The 21899-nt window shown below is 38.4% G+C and overlaps 1 protein-coding gene across 1 annotated transcript in view; it reads right to left on the bottom strand.

The window, feature by feature from the left end:
* Window positions 1–21899, bottom strand: part of LOC145774401 (formin-binding protein 1-like) — a 148960-nt gene that overhangs the window by 26735 nt on the left and 100326 nt on the right. Inside the window, exon 8 of the mRNA XM_082585650.1 lies at window positions 3096–3205. Within this exon, the coding sequence (XP_082441776.1) occupies window positions 3096–3205 (110 nt within the window). The remainder of the gene's footprint in view (window positions 1–3095; window positions 3206–21899) is intronic.

Below are 21899 nucleotides of genomic sequence, written 5' to 3'. Positions count from 1 at the left end.
AATTACAGCAAGGAAACCTCCACTAGGAAACCTCGCAGCCACCTCCAATAGTGGAGACAAAAACGAATTTTGATGATGAATATTTTATCTATATATTATTGACCTTTTATTTCTATAAGTCTTTTTTTAACTATACGTTTACACTCCTTGGTGGTGCCGAGTGCTTCCTTGCAGTGATTGTCTTCAACCCTTTCCTATCACATCTTTCTCCTTCTGGTGACATTGTCTGCTTCACCCTTCACCTGTTCTTTCGATGTTCATTTTGGACGTTCTCATTTATTCTTCCATCCACCCTCAAATCTTAATGCTTTTCTGAGAAAATTTCTTTCCTGCCTTCTTAGCACATGTCCATGCTATCTTACTCCATTTGCTTTGCAACTAGGTCCATACCTCCTCATCTCTAACATATCCATCAGGTTTTCAATATTTGTCTTCCTTGTATTTACTTCACACACTGCCCTCACAATTACCCTTTCCGTTCTTCGCAGGCTTGCTGGTCCACTCTCTCTTAATCTCATGACTCAATACCATACAATGTTGTAAGCCACACATAAGTCTGACAAACTGTTTACTAATTTTTAATGAAAATTTTCTCCCACACAACATTTCCCCACATTCCCTGAACTTTGATCAAAATTATCTTTTTCTTGTCACAGCTGTTTCTCATCCATAACCTCATTTATCTGATTTCGGGTTCAGTCTCTATTTTAATGTAATGGCAAAAACGTTAATTGTGAGCCTTCACTCAATCCGGTCCTTCAGCACAGTAGTGCATTTCCTACAAACAAGATACTTTGCTCTTTTTGGAGTAAGCTTATCTTGCACAATGCACATACTTACTTTTTACACTCCTCGCATTGCATTGAATTGCTCTACACTCTTTTACCACATGGATCCACTTTGTTCTTAATAACTGTTCCTCCTGCTCCCTTTACTATCACTTTTGAGTGGTTTAACATGTACCTTCACAATCCTAATCTCGAAGGCTTCCTTCACTTGCCCAAAGTTTTTTCCAGTCCCTTCAAACTAACACTTGCCTGAACATGATCATCGGCATACAAAAACACTCAGTTTGCCATCTTTTATTCTTTCAGTCACATCAACAATAGCAAATATTATAGGTGAGAGTGCTGATCTTGGGTGTATCTCAACTTTCACAAAAGTCTTATCTGAATAGTTGGTTGGTTTTGAATCTTTATCCTCGGACTGATAAAGCCTTGATAGGTTATTCCTGGTAGTTTCGCATACTTGTAGAGGTTCTTGACGCAGGGCCGGTTACTGAGATTGACAAAGTGAAGTTTTCTGATTGTTGAAGTGTTGTTGCCAGGGAATTATTCCATTCACTAGGTGCCGCTGAACGGAGAACAGTCCTTTGAATGTGTTGCTCAAGCGCACACCCCGAGATTCGAACCAGCGCCACGTGATGTTGAGCCGGGTGGGTAACTAACCACTTAGCTAACAGGTGGTGAATAATATGATATATTTTCACTTTTACTTAATCAAAAAATAGAGCTCAAAATGTAGATACTAAAAACTTTTATTCTTTAATTAGAGTAACCAGGCGCTTCAACCATTTTGCTCCTAACTCTCACTTTCAGACAGTAACACCCATACCAGCACCTCAAGTACACACTACACCTCATAGCATTTTCTGCTACAAAAAGAACAAAAATCATCATTGTTGTTAATGACTGTTCTGAGCAGGGTTGAGAAAAACCCGGGTTCTTTTAAAAAAGCCCAATCCGCATGTTTTTTTAAAACGGGTTTTTTGGGTTTTATTTAAAAAAGATGCAAAAAAGGTAGATTCATGCTTATTTCACCTCAAGTACTACATTTTACCAATGAAGTGCCTCTCACTCACAGTACATGCTGGCATAACTCAATAAAATAATGCACTAGGGCTGTTTAACTATGAGGCCTTCTTGCATAAATGAGTTTTAGTGTAGTACAAAGTGGCATTACTTGATTTTTGTGTACAGAAATATCCACTGTGTTTTCAATTTATCCTTGAAAATTTCCTTCACAATCACATCCTTAAGTCCTAATTTGAAGTTTGTTTTAAGTACCTTGTAGTACTTTGGTTCCCTTTTTCAATTTTCTGATAAAAATTGGACAAATATGATGCTCTGGGTTTTTTATGTTTTTTTTTTGAAAAAAACCCACCCAGTTTTTTTTTTGGGTTGGGTAAAATACCGTCAACCCTGGTTCTGAGTGAAGAATAAAGTTGGCAACAGAATACTCTTCATGTGTTTCTCGGCAGTCGAGTGTAACAAGAATTGATAGTGATAGACAATTAGACATATGTGTTTCACACGTTAGGCTGGGCTCATCAGTATCGCATCACTAAGTCATGCCACATAGTTCTTAACCGCTGCTTTTGTCAGTCAATTGATTCCTTACCTTTGTGGAAAGAAAACAACTAAACTTACTGTCGCCAAGGATATGCACAGTCGAGAAGGAGTGATCTTCGTGGTGTCAGCACTACCAGACACTACCACCATCAGCACTACCTGTGGAGGTTACACTGGTATGGTTAGCGAAAAACAATGCTCGGTGTTCTCTACAGTAGTGAATAGTCAGGTAGTGTTGACACCAGGAAGATCGCTCCTTCTCAACTGAGAATACTCTTCTGGTGATGGAATGAAGCAAATTAAGTCCATGCATTTAGTTGTCAATGCTGTTTGCAGTTATGTTTGCGGATCATTTCGAATTTGCGAAGATTTTATCTTGTTTTAGTCCTGGCTTTCTCTAGTTTTTCTTACACTTGTGGATTGTGGTCTAACAAATATGTAAAAAAATTTCAAAAGATTATTTTCTTTGCATGTTTGAACTAAATCTAGTAGTTGCAATAAATTTATTACCAAAACATTAGGCAGTGGTCTTTAAATTTTAAGTTATAGTGATTTTTCTAAATTAAATTTATATAGGTTCGCAAGTGGAGGTAGAGGTATCCGGTAATTTTTTGGTTGAATCTGACCTGGAATGGTCACCATTTTTTAATGGCACAAGTTGAATTTCCAAAGCAAGGGGGAAATGGTGTATCCTACTGTATAGCTAACAAAAACACACATTATAACTTATTAGTATCATTTCACCTGCCATCTTCTTCTTTATTTATTTCCTTCTTGAAGTCATCAATAATCTTTTGAAGCTTCTTTCGCCTTTGTTCTGGTGGCAAATGAGAATAATCAGAAGCTTCCACTACCTGTTGAGAATATTGAAATAGAAGTTTATAAAAAACTTTATAAAAACTTCTTCGTTTTACATTGGTTTCTTGGGAGAGTCTGGAGAGACATCCCAAGCTGGAATGATAGATACCCTCCACTCCATTGGTTCGTACAACGGCAAACAATTGCTTTTGAATAGACGTTAACCAGCTCTGTACAATCGTGCATGTGCATTGCACGCAGGGAACCTGCTCCTAATTGTTGTAAAACCAACAAAACGCATAATTTGAATAACGCAGTTAGCCCAACTCGGTAATATAGTGGTCCTCAATCTTCATCAGTACTGCAATTATACAAACTGGCCCAAGAAGACATATAGTTGAACACTAAGGCGATTCGAAAATCAAATTTCAAAATTTAACCTATCGCTCATGGATTGTAGCAATATGTAGAGCATTCCTGTAAAATATTTTGTAACAAAACGTTTAAAGATTAGGTATTTACAACTTTTGATACGGCGATTCACCAAACTAGATTGCGTAACGCCTGAATCACGTGATCCAAATAGCGCTCTGTGATTGCGCAGTTCCATGGAAACGCGGTCTGTGACGACACAATGAGTGATTTAACGATTGGGAGTAAGCTCCAGAAAATAGACAAGAAGCAGTTTTCAGCTGAAATATTTACTACAGTGCAATTCTAGGTTGGTGAATAACATTAAGGCTGATATGTGTTTAAAACTTATATAGTTGTTATGTAACCTAGCTTTCCCGAGAAACTCGAAGCGGTTGTCGTTCGAAAATATTAGGATTTCTGCAGGTGATTGCTTTGATGTAGCCTAATTTCTGCTCGGTGCTAAAACATTACTGAATCACGATGACAAATTGTATAAAATGTAGAGTTTGTTACAGATTAATGAAGTAGCCTACAAGGCCTAAGAATTTCAATATTCGAAATTAATTCAGTGTTAGAAAAAGTTTTGTGTTCTATTGAGTTCCAGTCTACTTCACAGTTTGTATGTACCGCAGTCATAAGATCACAAAACTATAACGGTACCATACTCTTCAACTATATTTTCAGTTAATAACGCTTAAATAATTGTAGACTGTTGTATCAGTAAGATTATGCCTAAAACTTGTACAAAGACTATTAAAATTGCTGAAAGCTCTTTTGGACCCTCGAAAGAACTCCCGACTGCAGACCTACCAACGCTACGAGATGTCCTCGCATTCTGTGGTTTGTTAAAGGTAATATTAATTGAAATATGTTTATCTTTTAAAGCTTAGCAAGGAACTGATTTCAGACAAGTAGGCTACAACATCCAGTAAAAATCCTGTTGCTCTTAATAATTCATAAAAGACCCATATTCCTTTTAAGAAAAGAAATTGTTTGTTTTATTATTGAGTTTTCAGTCAAATTTTATTCAAATTGCATATGCTAGTTCTGGTTTATCTTTTAGAAGTAACATAATTTATGTACATCATATACGACAAACAGATTCCTCCTTATTACAATAATTAATAAACCACATTTTTTCCAGGACATCAAATGCGATTACCACTTCCAACAGTCGCAAGGGAAGTAATGCGATGGGGTACAAGTCAAAGAGAAGCTGCTGCTTTGGTAAATGCTACACTTATTGATGTCGGATTTATTTCACCAGACGACCCTTCAATGATAGTAGACCAAAGCAAGATCCGGAGGGAAGTGGAAAAGGTTCGCAAGAGAGAATCAGAAGTAGATCGAGAGAAAAGAGGAGAGGAAAAGTTACAGGGTATCTTCTTCGAGAAAGGAGATTGAAACTGTTACTGTAGAAGAAGAGGATGGGGTTTTTAGGCAGAAACAAATAAAGCAAGAGCACATAGTTTTAGTTGGAGAACCGGGAGGCCAATGCATTGGACATGTCACACCTTTTGGGAAAGCTGCAGAGCTTACAGCTGTTGAAATAACGAAATTTTTAAAGGAGGATTACCTCATCGACAACTGGTTGGTTGTAGGAGCAGACTCCACTGCTGTTAATACTGGGAAAAATAATGGAATAATTGCCAGGTGTGAACGACACATTGGCCACCGTCTCCAATGGAATATATGCATGTTGTATACCAATGAGCTCCCATTGCGACATTTATTCCAAAAGCTTGATGGAGCAACTTCTGGAAGTGCTTCCTTCAAAGGGCCAATCGGAAAAATTCTGCCGCATGTTGAAGACCTTAGTGAGATGCAAAATTTCTGCCAATTGAAGGCCCAAAATTACAAGTACCACCTGAGATTATCTCTGATCTTTCCACAGATCAAAGATATCTTCTTCTTTCTGTAACATCAATTCAAGGTGGAAACATTTCAGACAGCTTGAAGCATTTGAAGCCCGGTCCAATTTCTCATTCACGATGGCTTACACTCGCATGTCGATTATGTCGTCTTTGCAAGTCAAAGCATGCTCTGCACGTAGGGTGTAACGCTCCGACCAACTTACTTGTTGGCTAGTTATTGTGGTTTGCGAAATGACCTAACTTGATCAATGGAAAAAAAATTTGGAAAAAAAATATTGTTTAAGCAGGCCACGCTCCCCGTTTTTGTTGCGAAATCCCCATTACCCCACAATTTGCTATATCTCGTATTCTGGTGGAGATAGAGAGCTGCTTTTGCCACCAAAAGATGCAGAATACCAAAGTTTCTATCCGACTTATGAACATGCTACAGCCCTAAAACCTTTACTTCTTTCTATAATTGAGAAAAACTGTTTTGAGAGTAAAATCTGTCATTTTTGAAGCAAAATGCTTGTATTTCAGATCTTGGCTGGCACGATTGTCATTCAGTCATTAAAAACATAACCTTTATAAATCAAACTTGTAAGCTGTATAAGAACAGTGATGTTTTATTCAATAATGAGGCAGGAAACAATCAACACAAAACTATACAATACATGCTAGACCAGTGGTTCTCAACCGGGGGTCCGCGAAAGTTTTCGAGTTTTCAGCATGATTGATAAATTACGAAATTTAAAAATTGTTTGTGCTTTGTTTATGTATCATATTAGCTTACAGTGATTCTCAAACTGTAAGTTGCAACCCACTGGTGCGTCGTTTAAAATTGCAAAAAACATTGCACAAAGGTTTGATTTTTTAACTAAAAAATATCATATAAATGACTTAAACCTTTTAATAAAGCAATGTTGGCTATGTTCAACTTAATTCTTTTGAGACAGCAGATTGTTGATCAATGATTAACTTGGAAATGCAACTCACATATTTTGCAATGACTGTGATTATAACGAATTAATATTGATTACAAATGAAAAAAGAGAGAAATTCTTTGTAACGGTCACAAGTATTCTATTAACTTTTAATAAAATTTATAGAAAAACATCCTCAGCATATAGATTACTGATGTTTGATCCTGTGTGCCAACAAATTATAGCTCATAAGTCATAACATAATTTCATCAATCGTCAAGTGCGTTGCGAATTCAGCAAATTCTTCTCAGTGTGTTCCTTCGAAACTTATATAACATATGATTCCATAAGGAGACGCGATATACCAAAATTTCAAATAGAAATTGTTAGGGGTCTGCGACTGCTTCGAAGGCACCAAAAGGGGTCCCACCAAGACAAAAAGGTTGAGAACCACTGTGCTGGACAAAGTACATTGTCCTGTTAATTTCTCATTGCGAATAGTATGCATTGTTAATGTAACTCTTTGTCTGTATGTCAACATCACTTGTGTCACGAATTTTTTGCTATTAATTGTTTCCTTCACGTGGCCTATCAATCGATCACAAGAAGTATTGTTGTTTCGAAACACTTCCTAATCATCCTTACTCCCTGGTGTCAGATATAGTGAAAATGCAGAAGTTGCATCCATAAATGCCGCCAGCGGACGGTTTGACCACAACAGAGCTTTGGTGTCTGCTTTATTTGCTGTTGAAATCCTAGATACATCAATGTTGGCATGCAGTGCACCCAACACAGCTGTCTTTGGGTTCAGCCATTTCTCACTGTGGTCAATGAAGCATTTCTTCGCTGGCTCAGAAGCATTACATGCTTTCATGAAGCTTCTCATTTTTAAGACAACTGATGAACCTTGTACGGCACTGGGATGCAAGTCTTTTATCTGTTAAATTATAAACATTAGAACTCACAAGGTGTGATGATGTTGAAGCAATTTCCTCTTCACTGCCACTCATACACTCAAATTCACTGGATGATGACTTTGGCATTTCCTCTTCAAAAGATGTCTCTAATTCATCACTGTTACCAGTAAGATCAAAATCATCACTAGCGTGTTTATGGCAAGTTCTGAGAGTTCTGTTTTGTATTTGCTTCAAATGTATTTGCTTCAGACAGCCACATCAACACCACCAATCACCATGTTACGTTCTGAGCGCTGATCTAAAAGAAGTCTTAGCTCTTTTGGATGAACTCTTGAAGACATTGGACAAGAGCAAATAACCTTTGTTCTTCAATGGTCTGTGCACTGTGCAGGGGCGAAATGGCCTGTTTCGGCTAGTCCGATTCGGCTAGTCTAATATATACATTTAAGTAATGCTGAAAGAGTTTCTATCACAGACATATTGCTGAGTATATTTTGATGTGATATTTAACACCAGCAGTTTTAAAACCTGAGGTAATTACTTAACCAGCTTAAAAAGCATTATTTTGGTGACCTGGGGAAAATTCATTATTCGACTTCTTACATCTTTGTAATCAATTTTGAGATAAACATCATAAAATTTTGTATACCAGTGCACAGTGCTGTATATTGGTGAAGGAAACTTGTAAAATTATACTGATTCAATTCTGTGAAAAAGTTTGAGAACAACAATACTGTCTTCTGTTCAATGACTGTACTAGTTACACAGTTGTGAGTTTGAATAAAGGCTATCTGTAATGGCTGAATGACATTCATCTAAGCCATGACCTGAAATACAAGCATTTGGTTACGAAAGATGCAAATTTTACTGTCAAAAACAGTTTTTCTCAATTATAGAAAAAACTAAAGGGTTTAGGGCTATGGTACATTCATAAGTTGGATATAAACTTTTGTATTCTGCATCTTTTGGTGGCAAAATTAGCTCTCTACCTCCATCGTGGGATGAAATATAGCAAATAGTGGGGTTGCTGGGGTTTCGCCACAAAAATGGGGAGCGTGGCCTGCTTAAATGATTTTTTTTTTCAAAAATTTTTTCCCCCTTGATCAAGTTAGGTAATTTTGCAAACCACAATAACTAGCCAGTAGCAATTTGTAAAAAAAGTGTGTAAAGTGTTACACCCTACTCTGCAGGGGACGATTGTTGATGCTCTCCAGAAGTTGGTAGCATTTCTTGCCACTAATTATGCTCCACTGTGGTTTGACATAAAAAGCAAGCCATACATTCACCATGCCCCATTTCATGTTCTCCGTCAGGTCCAGCTGCTACATTTTCTTCCTGCGGATACTCGGGAAGTTGTTGCTCCTTATATAAAGTCGTGGCATGCTCACAGTGAGAGCCTCCTTTTAGCGATGGTAAGCAATGACGACCCTGCTGTTCGATCTTTTGCTGTGAGAATTTTGGAAGACATTCGTAAGGGCAACAACACTGGTGTGATGTTTCCATCCGCACATTCATACCTCCAAAATCAAACTGGAATACCGACTCACTGCTCGTTAATTAATTAGGAGTATACCACACCTGCAGAGTCCGTATTAACTTCTCACTTGACCTTGAACGAATTAAAGAATACGAAGTTTGAATGCGCTCATTTCCCTTGTCATACTCAGGCTGTGAAGCGCCTTATCCGGGAAGTGACCAACGCCTGCGGAAGCGTGGCTGGCTACCAACGACGAGATGGCTTTATTCGAGCTAGACTAGCTTCAAGGAGAGTCACTCCAAAAGCAAATACAAAATCCGACTTTGTTGCTATGACCACGATTTAATATTTGCTAGTGAGCACGGTTATATCGTTCTGATTGCTTATTCTGTTAATGTGGTTCAATATTGCAATTTTCTTGGCACATATTTTATAGGTAAACGTTAAAGTCGTGCATTTCCATGTGATTTTTAATTTGTAGTTGTTACTACGTCCATATGCATGAGGTTGTTGTATGTTAGTGTATTATTTATACTGCGTATTATGTTGCTACTGCAGTCCTACAACAAAGCAGATGATTGACGATTTAAGACGATCGAGATTATACTCTTGATATAGAGTTGAATATTGAATAAGCCACATTTATTGCTGACTGAACAACAGCAGGGTTGCCAGAGTGATCGTGAAAGATTGCGCAGAAGACGCTGAACCTTCTTTTGAACAAAAAGTAGCCACTACACTGGTTCTTATTGCAATTTAACTCTTTAGGGTTGCCAATTTTTTCTGTTTTTAGAATTTTGCACAGTTAAATTCTTAGAACAATTAGCTTCTGGCAACTCTGTCCTTGTTACAAACGCCTGATCATAAAATCGCCTCAATGCTTAAAGTTATGCAAAACACAAAAACATCTGCCTTGAATTAGTGTTAGGAAAGGTTAAAGGTTGCTTGATTGATAGGTTAAATTTTGAGTCATCATACTTTTTGAAATTTCGAATCGCCTTATTGAACACTCTGAACAACGGCAATGTCAAAATGCACTTAAAGGAACTTACCAAACCAGCACCGAATTTTGCTAGAGACGTTGATAGTGCATAAAATTAATTTTTCTTTCAATATTATAAACTTTCACTGCACCATTAAAACATTCCAGTAATCTGGTTGAATCTTTTTGGTTGTAAATAGTGAAAGTGATGGCGTTAATGCCTAATTTCTTTCTTAGAATTGAAAAAACAAAGCAGTGGTAAAAAGTATAACTTTCATACCTGAAATGTCTTGAAGAAACATAAAAATAAATTCAAGTGATATAACTGATTTAACATAACAGAAAGAATGTTTTTGTTGAGTTGATCCAATTATTTGAATGTTTTGCATGTTCAAGGCAAGTTGTTAACATCCAAGGTTGGTTGAATGAAACACTTGGGAGTTAATTTAAAAATTGGGAAAGTGTGTCGAATCACGACAATTCTTCTTCGTCGTATGAGCTGTTCTTCCGGACTATATGTTTGGGCATGATGTCATCAGCCACTCGACAGTCTCGTCATCCAGGGCCTTCAGTCCAAGCGTTCCATGTGGTAGTTGATGGATTGGGCAGTCATGGACATGATCTACTGTCTGGTCTGTGGCGCCACACTCGCATCCCGGTGAAGGAGCCAAGCCCCATCTGCACATGTCTGAACGAAAGCGACCGACGCCGGTTTGTAGGCGGTTAAGCCGGACCCACGCAAGTCTTGCGAGGGACATCCCCGGAGGGTGGGGATCGACGTCGGGTAGGAAATCACGGAGTCGGGAGGTGTTGTTTTGCCACTCCATGTTCCATGTGTAGTTCGTCCAGTGTGCCGCACTTATTCCAAGATCTTCAACGTTGTTCAGAAGCTGTCGTGCGGCGGGCACAAATGGGCGTCTTGATTTCAGTCGCTGCTGTCCTCCAGGTAGGCGCTGGAATGTACTGTGGAGGAAGTGGCCGGGGTCCAGCGCACGACGAGCAAGGGAAATCATGGCTCCTTTACGGCGAAGCTCAGCAGGTTGGATGCCTGCAAGGATGGGAAGACAGTCCGTTGGAGTAAGACGCAGGCATCCAGTCACAGTGCGTAGTGCGTCATTGATGGCGGTGTGTCATTGCGTCATTGATCACGACAATGAAGAATATCTACAAGTTTATTGCAGTTCAAACATGGCTGGAAGTGACAACAATTAGGAATGATTAGATGGGCAATTCAGAATTTGAATTCGAACCTTAAATTATTTGAAAAATTATCAAGTCTCTCTTGGAGAGCAGTTGAAACTGAAGATGTTGTTTGACTATCTGAAGAACTAAAAAAAGTTTGATAGAGACACTCCGACTCCGCATCACAACATGAGGTGTAGCTATTTCTGTGGTCACAAGGTATGGTTTGTTTGATGCAAGCTAAAAATGTTTCCAATTCCTGGTAGACCTAGTCCAAATTACGAGGTGGGGCTGATAACTCCTTTGTAGGAAAGCTGGTATGGAGGATGAAGTAATTTCAGACTGTTTAACAAAAGTTTCACCGCTTGACTGGCACCTCATTTATCTAAATAAGTTTCTACCAAAAATGGTCGGACTGACTGATAAATGTAAAAAAATAAATGCACTGGTATTATTCAAACAGATCACCCCCACTAGTGGGGAACAAACCGACGATGGATTATGATGATGATCATCATGTTTTATTGATTCTGCAAAAAACATATTCCAATGGTATGGTTTACAGAATAAAAATGACCACACTCATCCGATATCTCAGCTCACAAAAATATTGAGTAAAGAAATTGCTATGTGAAGTAGTTCGCATTAACGATTTAAGACCTAAGTCAAATCTGACAAAAGAATAACAATTCAATGTTCCTCATCATGCACCACCACTTCTCGCTTCATTGATCAACCAACTTTAGTGTATATTGTCCCAACGGTAAGCAGGAAAAAAAGCTAACTCCATTATATAAGGTTATATGTAATGAGGGTTATGATTATAAATTAAGAAACATAACAAGCAAACACACAATTTACGAAGATGATATGGCAAGCAATACTGTTCATACAGTTACACACTTGCGCAAGCATGCCGTAAAATTAACAAAAACAAAAGCGACAGATAATAATAAACTGAAAAAACGAACATGAAGCTGATTCATATCACATACCTCTTCCACATCATTGTTGGCGGCAGTAGCAACCTCATCGTACATGTTCTCCTGGTCTGCAGACCTGGAGATACACTGAGGAGGGACAATGGTACTAACTATCGGTACCAAGTAATCATCGTTTGCAGCTGCATGAATAGTTTTGCATATGACTGGTTCTGATACCTTCAAAGTGGCCGAAAGCTTAGGTTTTGGATGACGAAATAATGACTTCATTTTTTTCTTGTTTGGCCTAGCCACACAAAAAATACGATACTTTAATTTTGATGTTTTATTTTTGATTGAATCTTGACTCTTGATACTTTTATCATCTTCTATATCCAAAACATCAACAGACAAGCTTCGACTTTCCACTATTAAAGGTTTATCAACAATAAGATAGCTGGTTTTTGAAGGAGACGATTCAAAAATGGTTTTGTTTTCCTTGCCACCATTCTCCAGATCATTTGTTGTTTCATGTTCATCTGCTTGATAAGTTTCTTCTTGTCCAACTCTCTTAAGATTAGCTTCTGACAGAGATTTTATATGAGGTTTTGGAACCAATAAAACTTTCAATTCTTTGCCATGCTTTGATGTGTTGCAGAGGAAAAAACATAAAGACCGTATTAAAGAAATTATTATTTGTAGAGCAAACAATAAAAACTGAAACACAAGCTTCACATGCCAACATCATTAACAAAGCTCACAACCAAATTTTGATATGATTTCAGTAATCCACGAACACGTTAAAGCAGAAGATTTGATTTCAGTGTCAACAAAATCAGACACATAAAATACAGTTGTTAGCTGTTCAGAATTTCAATAATTACAGGGTGATCACACCAAGTGTAGACAAATATTTATTGAAATAACAGTACCGTACAATACATCCAAACAGGAAAAAAATTACACATATGTATAAAGAAAAATACAAAGAAAAGTATAAATAAACAAAATGTACCGTACTCTTATTTTTCAATATATCCTCCCCTTGCCTTCACCAAACGCCTTATTCTGTTGTGCACTTGACTGCATGAGGCAGGTATGAGGTGTGATGATATTTTTTCCCAAGTGCGCAACTTTGTCTTCAGAGCTGTAATGCTTGAATGATTTGAAGAACAGGCTTCACTCTCCAAGATACTCCATATTGCGAAGTCCACTGGGTTTAAAGCAGGAGAGGATGGAGGCCATAATTCCTTTGACCAAACCTTGCCATATTCTCCTTACACCAGTCCTAGATAAGATTCGCTGTGTGGTACGTAGTCACGTCTTGTTGAAGAGTCATTCCGTCTTCTCCAAATGTTGCATTGATCCAGGGAATCAATTTCTCCCTCAACATTTTCAAATAAACATGTTGATTAACTTTTACTCCCTCTTCAATGAAGAAGAGGGGAGTTTTTTCACCAGTTGAAGTTATCCCACTCCAAACCATCACAGATGCTGGTTTCTGTCTCTGGAACATCAGCCATTTATTCAGTGGGATATCTTCTTTATTCTTTGCATAAATACAGTCATTCTGATGATTATGCACAGCATGGACAGTGAATAACTTTTTGTCTGTCCAAAGAACACTGGTGGCTGCGTGCCTCATGCAATTAAGTGCACAACAGACTATGGCGTTTGCGTTTGGTGAAGGCAAAGGGAGGATATATTGAAATACAAAGTACCTTTTGTTTATTTATACTTTTCTTTGTATTTTTCTTTATATTTGTAAAATTTTTACAGTTTGGATGTACTGTTATTTCAATAAATATATGTCTACACTTGGTGTGATCACCCTGTAATTAACCAAGGAAGATGCAATTCATCAGACTTCCATATTTGTTTCATTGAATTCGATTTGAAATGGTAGACACTTTTCAGTTACACTTTCAAAGTGAGGGAAAATAATGCACTTTAAACAGGGTTGTAAAAAAACACAGGTTTTTACGGGCAAAAGTGGGCTTTTTGGTTAACAGAACGGGTTTTATGGGCAAAAATGGGTTTTATTACATAGAAAAAAGTTGAAAAAAAATTGCGGGATTGGTTTAAAAATAAGTTTACTATTATATATAATATGCAAATGCATTCATTTTTTCATTCATCTTTTCGGAACATTGCATGAGACATTGCATTGAAACATTGAAGACATTGCATCTTTTCAAACAAACTGATTAATGATATTAAGAATATCAATAACTCACCGGATATGTTGATATCAGCAGATAAAACTACTAACGATACGTTGAAACTGAGAAACATTCACAGAAGCCCTTCGATTTGTTCCAAGAACCCAATTAGCCTAAGGTTACGTTTACATGACGTTTCATTGCGCCCGAAATGAAAATTTTCCGTTTCGGTTAGTCTGCCAGACTCGTAGTCTATTTACATGCGATGACCGAAATGAGATTCGTGCCGGTCTGGATTTCATGTCGGTAGTTTCAACCGAAATGAAGCGGTTGCGGGTGATGAAAATAAACACCGCATTGAGATCCTAGCAACGAGATTAGCCCTAGTGCTAGTAGTTTGTGGTCTGTTTAAGTATTTATTTGTAGTGTAGGAGGAAGAGAGAAGTTTAACATTACATCAGTGCAATAGCTTTTTGTTTTTGAAATCATAGGCCTAATGATAGATATTTTCAACTGGGACTGGAATGCTTGTTGTTTAATAGTGAGCAATTATAGTAATTGTGAACCAGCAATACAACCAATCCTTCTAAGTCAGTGGTTGAAAGAGATGTTGTATTTGCTAACATGTTGCTTATTGTAAAACCTATAGGCTACTAAGTACTAACAATTTCACTGTGGCCAAGCCAATGTAGCCTACCCCTAGTGGATGGAAAAATAAACTTGTATGATGGATAGGCAAACTGAATGCTTTTTATTGTTGTTAGTGTAGCCTGTGTTATGTATAGGCTACTAAGGTGTGTCAATTTAAAGAGAAAAAATGATTTTTTTGAATTTCAGATGGGAACTTATTTAAAAATATGTGTATGGCCATGAATAAACCAAATCCAAATTTTTTTTTTGATTGAACAAACTTTTGCTTGGTAAATCTTTGTTTGTTTTAAATAGTGATAAAAAAACCACAAATAGCCTATAAAAACATTTTATTTTTTTCCCCGATTATTGTTTCTAATGAGACATGTGTTCTTTAATTCCATAATAATACGGTGTTTATTAATTGCTAGGAAGTTTTTCTCCCTTTAAAGATCATTTTTCAGGTTCCACAAGCTATTTTTTTCCCAGATTCACATTTTTAAAAATTTTTACAGTTGTTTCTCAATATTTAACATTATACTCGTTAGTATTATAGTATGAAGATAAGCATGCTATTGCAATTTGTTAATGTAATTTTTCCGTGAAGTAATGTAAAAACATGTAGACCAAAATTAAGTTGCCTACCAAAAACAAATGAACTAACATTAAGGATTACCAACAGCAATAACCAACGATAAAACGACAATACAAAACACAAAATAATGGTATTTTCTTGACCAACAAGATTCATCAAGTCTTGTTTTGATTCATTCCTTGACATCATGCGCCGAATCGCTACTTGGCCCCTGATGCAACCCTCGCGTCTTTCATGCAGATACACTTTTCCAGCTGCCTCAGTGACTTGCTTAAAGCACCTTTCTATTGACTGACCATGATAAGGCCACTGTGGAACTTTCATAGGTTCGTTAATCAAGCACTTTACTTGCGCTATTGTAAGTTTGCAAGTCAAAGGTGGATTGTACACCCTGTCGGATCAGTCGATTACCTCAATTAGAGATGAAGCATCTGAGTTAATGAAAGGCGTCTTTCTGGGTCGTACTGAAACATCTCCTAGTGTGTCATCATCTCCTCCTCTCAGATCTATAATCTTTTGTACTTCAGCTTTTCTCTCCTCAATGTCTTCTGAGCACAAAATAGTCTGGATGATGTTTTCGCTGAATGCATACCATGCTGAAGGTTTGATGGTTGGCATGACAGCATCCACTACTGTCTTATTTTGCATCCGGCCTAGCCGGAGTTGGCGCAGAATGTGACATGGCCCTTCGATCCAAGAGCACTTAATTTTAATATTGAACCAACAGGGATAATATACCCGGACAATAAATTCTACCAACATTCTTAAATTATGAAGAGTATTGCCTTCAAGGCCATGGATTGAGATCCATGTTTTGCAAACCCTATTTGCTGTCGTCAGCCACCTGGAATGGCTCACAGGACCAATCTGAAGGAGAGCCAAATCAGCAGGAAGCTTTTCTATTTTAATGGCCTCGGTAATTCTATATCCGTAAGTTTGACCAGTAGACAGATCAGATATAATATTTTGAGATAAACCAATAAGGGGTTCTGCAATGGGAAGTTTAACAAATGAAGTAACCACTTCACGCGTTGTGGCAATGTCTAACATCTTCCCAATGTCACCTGTCCCTTTGTTGTTAGACAAGGTCTTTCCATCGATTGTTTTCATTAAATGCCTTAAGGGTAACTCGTTGGTGTGGAGGGCACAAATCAACCATATTCGTTTGCGTCTCAGCTTCACTTCTACCCAATGGACAACACCACCAGCCCAGCCAGTATTAGCGTTCGTGGAATCGCTTCTAATTGCCTGCAGACTTTTTTCAATCTCTTTATTACCGAAAAAATCCATGAGATTATCTGCAATCACTTCAGCAGGTTTTTTGTTGGAAGATTCTTTCACAGGAGTGAAATGACAAAGATATCTTCCTCCTGGTTCACTGCATACTGAATAGTCCTCTTCTTTGATGATGCCGGGGAATTGTCTGGCTGAATTGTCTGCTTTTATTAGAACCTTTGTCATGTCTTGGCGGCCGTCAAAGAAGATGCATTTAATGTTGCCATGACTTTTAATTGGGCTCTTTTGACTTTACTATGATCAACTACAAGTCTCTTGTCTTCTTGTGTGATTAAGCCCCTATCCATAAAGGCAGCAGTGGTCATAGCAGCCGCTGCATGTAGCCCAAGACCATATCTAATGCTCGTCATAGCCACAATATGTATATTCTATTGTAATTTATTACAAGATTTGCTTGGCATTTCTGTGCTTGATGTCACATATTTAACATCATCAATATTTTCATCATCGGAGGACATGGTTTTGTTAGATGATATTGAAACCTCTTCCCTAATTGTTTCAAAATCCTCCACAATCAGTTTTCTTTCATCTTCTTGTCGTTTCTGTCTTTTAAGTTTTGACCTGCCTGTTGTGCTTAGTAGTCCGGGAGCGGGGATGGTTGACCCTGCATTGTTGTATTAAGTTTTTTTTACTGTTGATTTTGGTAGCCAAGGGTCTCTATTTTCAGAAACTGCTTGATGACATGTTGTCACCTTTGGGCAATTTGAGAAATTCAAGATGGCGTCCAAGATGGCCGCCATTACCTATAAATGACCATAGCTCCCTATCCATTCACCTTAGGAAGGTGATTTTTGTCTCTATACCTAGGTTGTAGGGGTCAAGCTATCCATTAGAACAAAGTATTATCTTAATATCGTATTATATAATGGTAATTTCCAAGATGGCGTCCAAGATGGCCGCCATTACCTATAAATGACTGTAACTCCCTATCCATTCACCTTAGGAAGGTGATTTTTGTCTCTATACCTAGGTTGTAGGGGTCAAGCTATCCATTAGAACTAATTATTATCTTAATATCGTATTACATAATGGTAATTTCCAAGATGGCGTCCAAGATGGCCGCCATTACCTAAAAATGGCCGTAACTCCCTATCCATTCATCTTAGGAAGGTGATTTTTGTCTCTATACTTAAGTTGTAGGGCTAGGAGTCAAGCTATCCATAGAACGAAATATTATCTTAATATCGTATTACATAATGGTAATTTCCAAGATGGCGTTCAAGATGGCCGCCATTTCCTATAAGTGACCATAATTCCCTATCCATTCACCTTAGGAAGGTGATTTTTGTCTCTATACCTAGGTTGTAGGGGTCAAGCTATCCATTAGAACTAAGAATTATCTTAATATCGTATTACATACATAATGGTAATTTCCAAGATGGCGTCCAAGATGGCCGCCATTACCTATAAATGAGCATAGCATAACTCCCTGTAGCCTAAATCCCATGTAACTATCATCTTGTAGTAGACGGGCACTAATAATTCACTATTATCTTTTTAGGTACTGCCCGTCAGGGCCCGATTAACCATGAGGCACAGGCCTCAGGCCCCCTGGTTTTAGGGCCCCCCATTTTTTGACATTAGTTCCGTATGCGTAGGTAGTGAAAGTTGTTGTGCCAGTGTGTCCACAGTTGTTATTTTTGAGTAACAATTTCAAATTGTGTAACGATTTTGCCGTAACAGTTGAGCACTCCTGCTCTGCATTGAAAGCGATTGCCAATAGGGGCCCCTAAACTTAGCTGTGCCTCGGGCCCCCATCAGCCTTAATCAAGCCCTGCTGCCCGTAGCCTATAATATAGTATGACGATCACCAATAGTGAAACATGAATGGAGAACAGTGCTTTTTCGTGTCCAAATTTGGATGTGAGAATAAGGCTGAACCGTTGAAAGACACTGGTCCTGTCAGTATTCAAAACTTTATCAAGCATAGCAAAATCTATGGGGACAGGTATCATGAACTTCTTGAAGAAAAATTTAGTGAAAATCCTGAATGCACAGTTAAATGTCACAGAAACTGTGCTTCAACATACACTTCAAGCCTCCAGGTTCAAAGGCATAAAAGGAAGAATCCAGAAAGTTACTCGTTTTACATTCCGCCTAAGACCAGGAAACGGTCATCACTGCCAGGGTTTATCTTCAAAGTAACTTACATTGTTTGTTTTGTGGTGAAACTTGTGTGCTTGAAAAATATCCGAAACACCCTAAATGTTGGCGACCAGCATATTCATGTCGGGAAATAGGCAGCGCAGGTGGCAAGAAGTCACTCAAGCAAACTATACGTGAAGCCTGCGAACGGCGTCAAGATGAGCTATCAGAAGTTGTGCGACAAAGGGTAGATATCACTGTAAGTGACCTTCACGCAGCTGATGCAAGGTATCATGTGGATTGCCGAAAAAGCTTCTTGTCAGAAAAAATGTGGCTTCAGCTGCAACCAAGTCTGATAGCCAAACTAACATTGATTGTGCCTTTGAATCACTTGTTGTAATGATCAAAGACTCGTCCGGCTTCCTGAATTCAGTTGAGTTGCATGAAGCATAGGCTACAAAGAATTCGGGAGTGATAGTCTCACACGTCGTTTAATTGTCCCAAACCAGATTTACGCAAGGGTGATTTGCCTGCAGGTTATTGGGCGGGACAAGGTTGTGCTTGGTCATGAACTTGCGTCAGTTTCAACATCCATGTTTGATGATACTGGAGATATGAGGGTTGTGAAATCTAAATCTACCTTAAAGAAAATTCTCCAAGTTGAGGTGTCTGATAGAGTTGCTGGCAGCGCAGAAGGTTCTACTAACCTCTTCCAAAAACAAGAAGCAACTGATAGTTGATGATTTTGTCCAGGATGAGAAGTTTCATGAGGACAACACACAACATCATAAGTTAGTGGTAACAGGAGCAGATCCGGTGCCGATCGAAATCAGTGAAGGTGGAATTGTCATCTCACGGGCAGATCTGTTAACTTCACACGAAGAAACAGATAACGTCATTGTTCAACAGGTCTTGAGTGGTGCCTCGCAAAATGCAGAAAGCAAAATCACTGTCGTTGCCAATGACACTGACATCTTTGTACTGTTGCTGCATTATCATCACATGGCAAATCTCAAGAATGTTGTATTGATGGAGTCCCCAATCAAAGAAAGCGCGGTGCTTGATATAGGAAAAAAACTGTACAGAAGCATTGTCAGGTAGTCAAATGACTACTCACGGCACATGCACTTTCTGGCTGTGACACCGTCGTCTCCTATTTCAAAATTGGGAAGGCTACTGCATTCATAACACTTCGATAGATCAAACGAAATATGGTTGGGTAAAGGATGACCAAAACAAGTCCCTTCAACCAGTCACCCTACCTGATGAAGTCGAACTAGCCCCAGAGATGGTATACGACGTCAAATAAAATATGGATGCCACGGTACTACTCCATGCAGTTCACGTGCTTGTAGTTGCAACTCTGCTAACATGAAATACACAATATTTTGCGCCTGCTATAATCGGGTTGCTATAACCTGACATCATAGAATAGTATGTAAGATAATTTAGTGTTACTACGGCCATGAATTTCACACAAATTGCGGTGGGATGGCGCAACGTTGTTGGCTTTCCAATTATGCAAACCTGGTTTGACTACCGGCTTCAGCTGGTTGTTGAAAAACACCGCTCACCTCTACCCAGGGTGTAATAAATTGGGTGGGCGTAGTTGCTGAAGTAAAGGCGGCCGAGAGAAAGGAACTGGCCACCCTACTCTCCTTAGTGCCGAAGGTTTAGTACAATGAAAACCTTATCTTCTCATACCCGACACTTGAATCAAGGCTGATGGGACCCCCCTTTACCTTTTACGGCCATCTTGGAAATTACCATTATGTATGTAATTCGATATTAAAATAATACTTAGTTCTAATGGATAGCTTGACCCCTACAACCTAGGTATAGACAAAAATCACCTTCCTAAGGTGAATGGATAGGAAGCTATGGTCATTTATAGGTAATGGCGGCCATCTTGGACGCCATTTTGGAAATTACCATTATGTATGTAATACGATATTAAGATAATACTTCGTTCTATGGATAGCTTGACCCCTACAACCTAAGTTTAGAGACAAAAATCACCTTTCTAAGGTGAATGGATAGGGAGTTACGGTCATTTATAGGTAATGGCGGCCATCTTGGACGCCATCTTGGATATTACCATTATGTAATACGATATTAACGTAATACTTAGTTCTAATGGATAGCTTGACCCCTACAACCTAGGTATAGAGACAAAAATCACCTTCCTAAGGTGAATGGATAGGGAGTTATGGTCGTTTATAGGTAATGGCGGCCACCTTGGACGCCATCTTGAATTTCTCAAATTGCCCAAAGGTGACAACATGTCATCAAGCAGTTTCTGAAAATAGAGACCCTTGGCTACCAAAATCAACAGTAAAAAAAACTTAGTTTGGCTCCCAGACTATAGGTAGGCTATATCTGGCAAGGCAATCTGATGTGGCCCAATTGATCCGATCTTATTTCTCTGGCCGTTGATAAAAGCAAGCTCTTTCCCTGGAATCTTCTTTTCCTTTGGGCACGTCCACGTACATATTATGTGAATTTGTATTTTGCCAATATCTGCTGAGCAACCAAACTCGGAACACGGAACAAGAAGCATTTACAATTCAGGATATCAAGAAGCCTGTCAAGCTTTGCAATAAATGCTTCTTTGACTTGAATCTTTCCTCTTCCAAGAGATATATCTTTTGCCTGTTCCCAGCTCAAATGAATCTTTTTTAAGATTGCGGGTCGGCACGTAATAATTAGGAATATAAAACAACAATTTGCTCGGCTCCATCTTTTCAATAATTCAGGGGATATGTCCATTGCCAGATTGGATAGAGTGTAGTTTCTCACATCCTCACAGCTTCGTTCTCTCAACAGTAGCCCATATCTCAGAAGACATCTCAGAATGGGAAGCTCAGAAGGCAACATCTCTTGACCTGTTCCAATAAGTTTGCTCATATGCGTCAAAGTCCCTTGTCTTGTCCCCTTCTTAGAAGCCATCGTTATTAAATTTATTTTCAACAAGTTAATGCAAATATTTTAATCTTGAAAGTAAACTTGAAATCTGGTTTAAAACCCCGTATGCACTATGCAGTGTCCATGACCAATTCGATATTTGCATGTTTGCAGGCATGTACGGTAATTGATTGAAATTGTAAATAAAATAATGAAGACTAAAAACTATAAAACAGCCATTCAAGGTTTCAGATTGTTTCAACTGACGTCATTTGGCTCAGCGTTGATTTCAGCTGAGTCAGCTCCAACAAATGTTGCTTTTGAAATGTATTTGAAGTTGTATGAAAGAAAATACGGAGTCTGTTCGATGGATAATTTCAACCATAATAATAACAAGAAATTATTTCCCC

The sequence above is a fragment of the Aplidium turbinatum genome, chromosome 7 (assembly GCF_918807975.1).
Source record: "Aplidium turbinatum chromosome 7, kaAplTurb1.1, whole genome shotgun sequence".
Taxonomy (NCBI): domain Eukaryota; kingdom Metazoa; phylum Chordata; class Ascidiacea; order Aplousobranchia; family Polyclinidae; genus Aplidium; species Aplidium turbinatum.
This window is presented reverse-complemented; position numbering and strand designations above follow the sequence as displayed.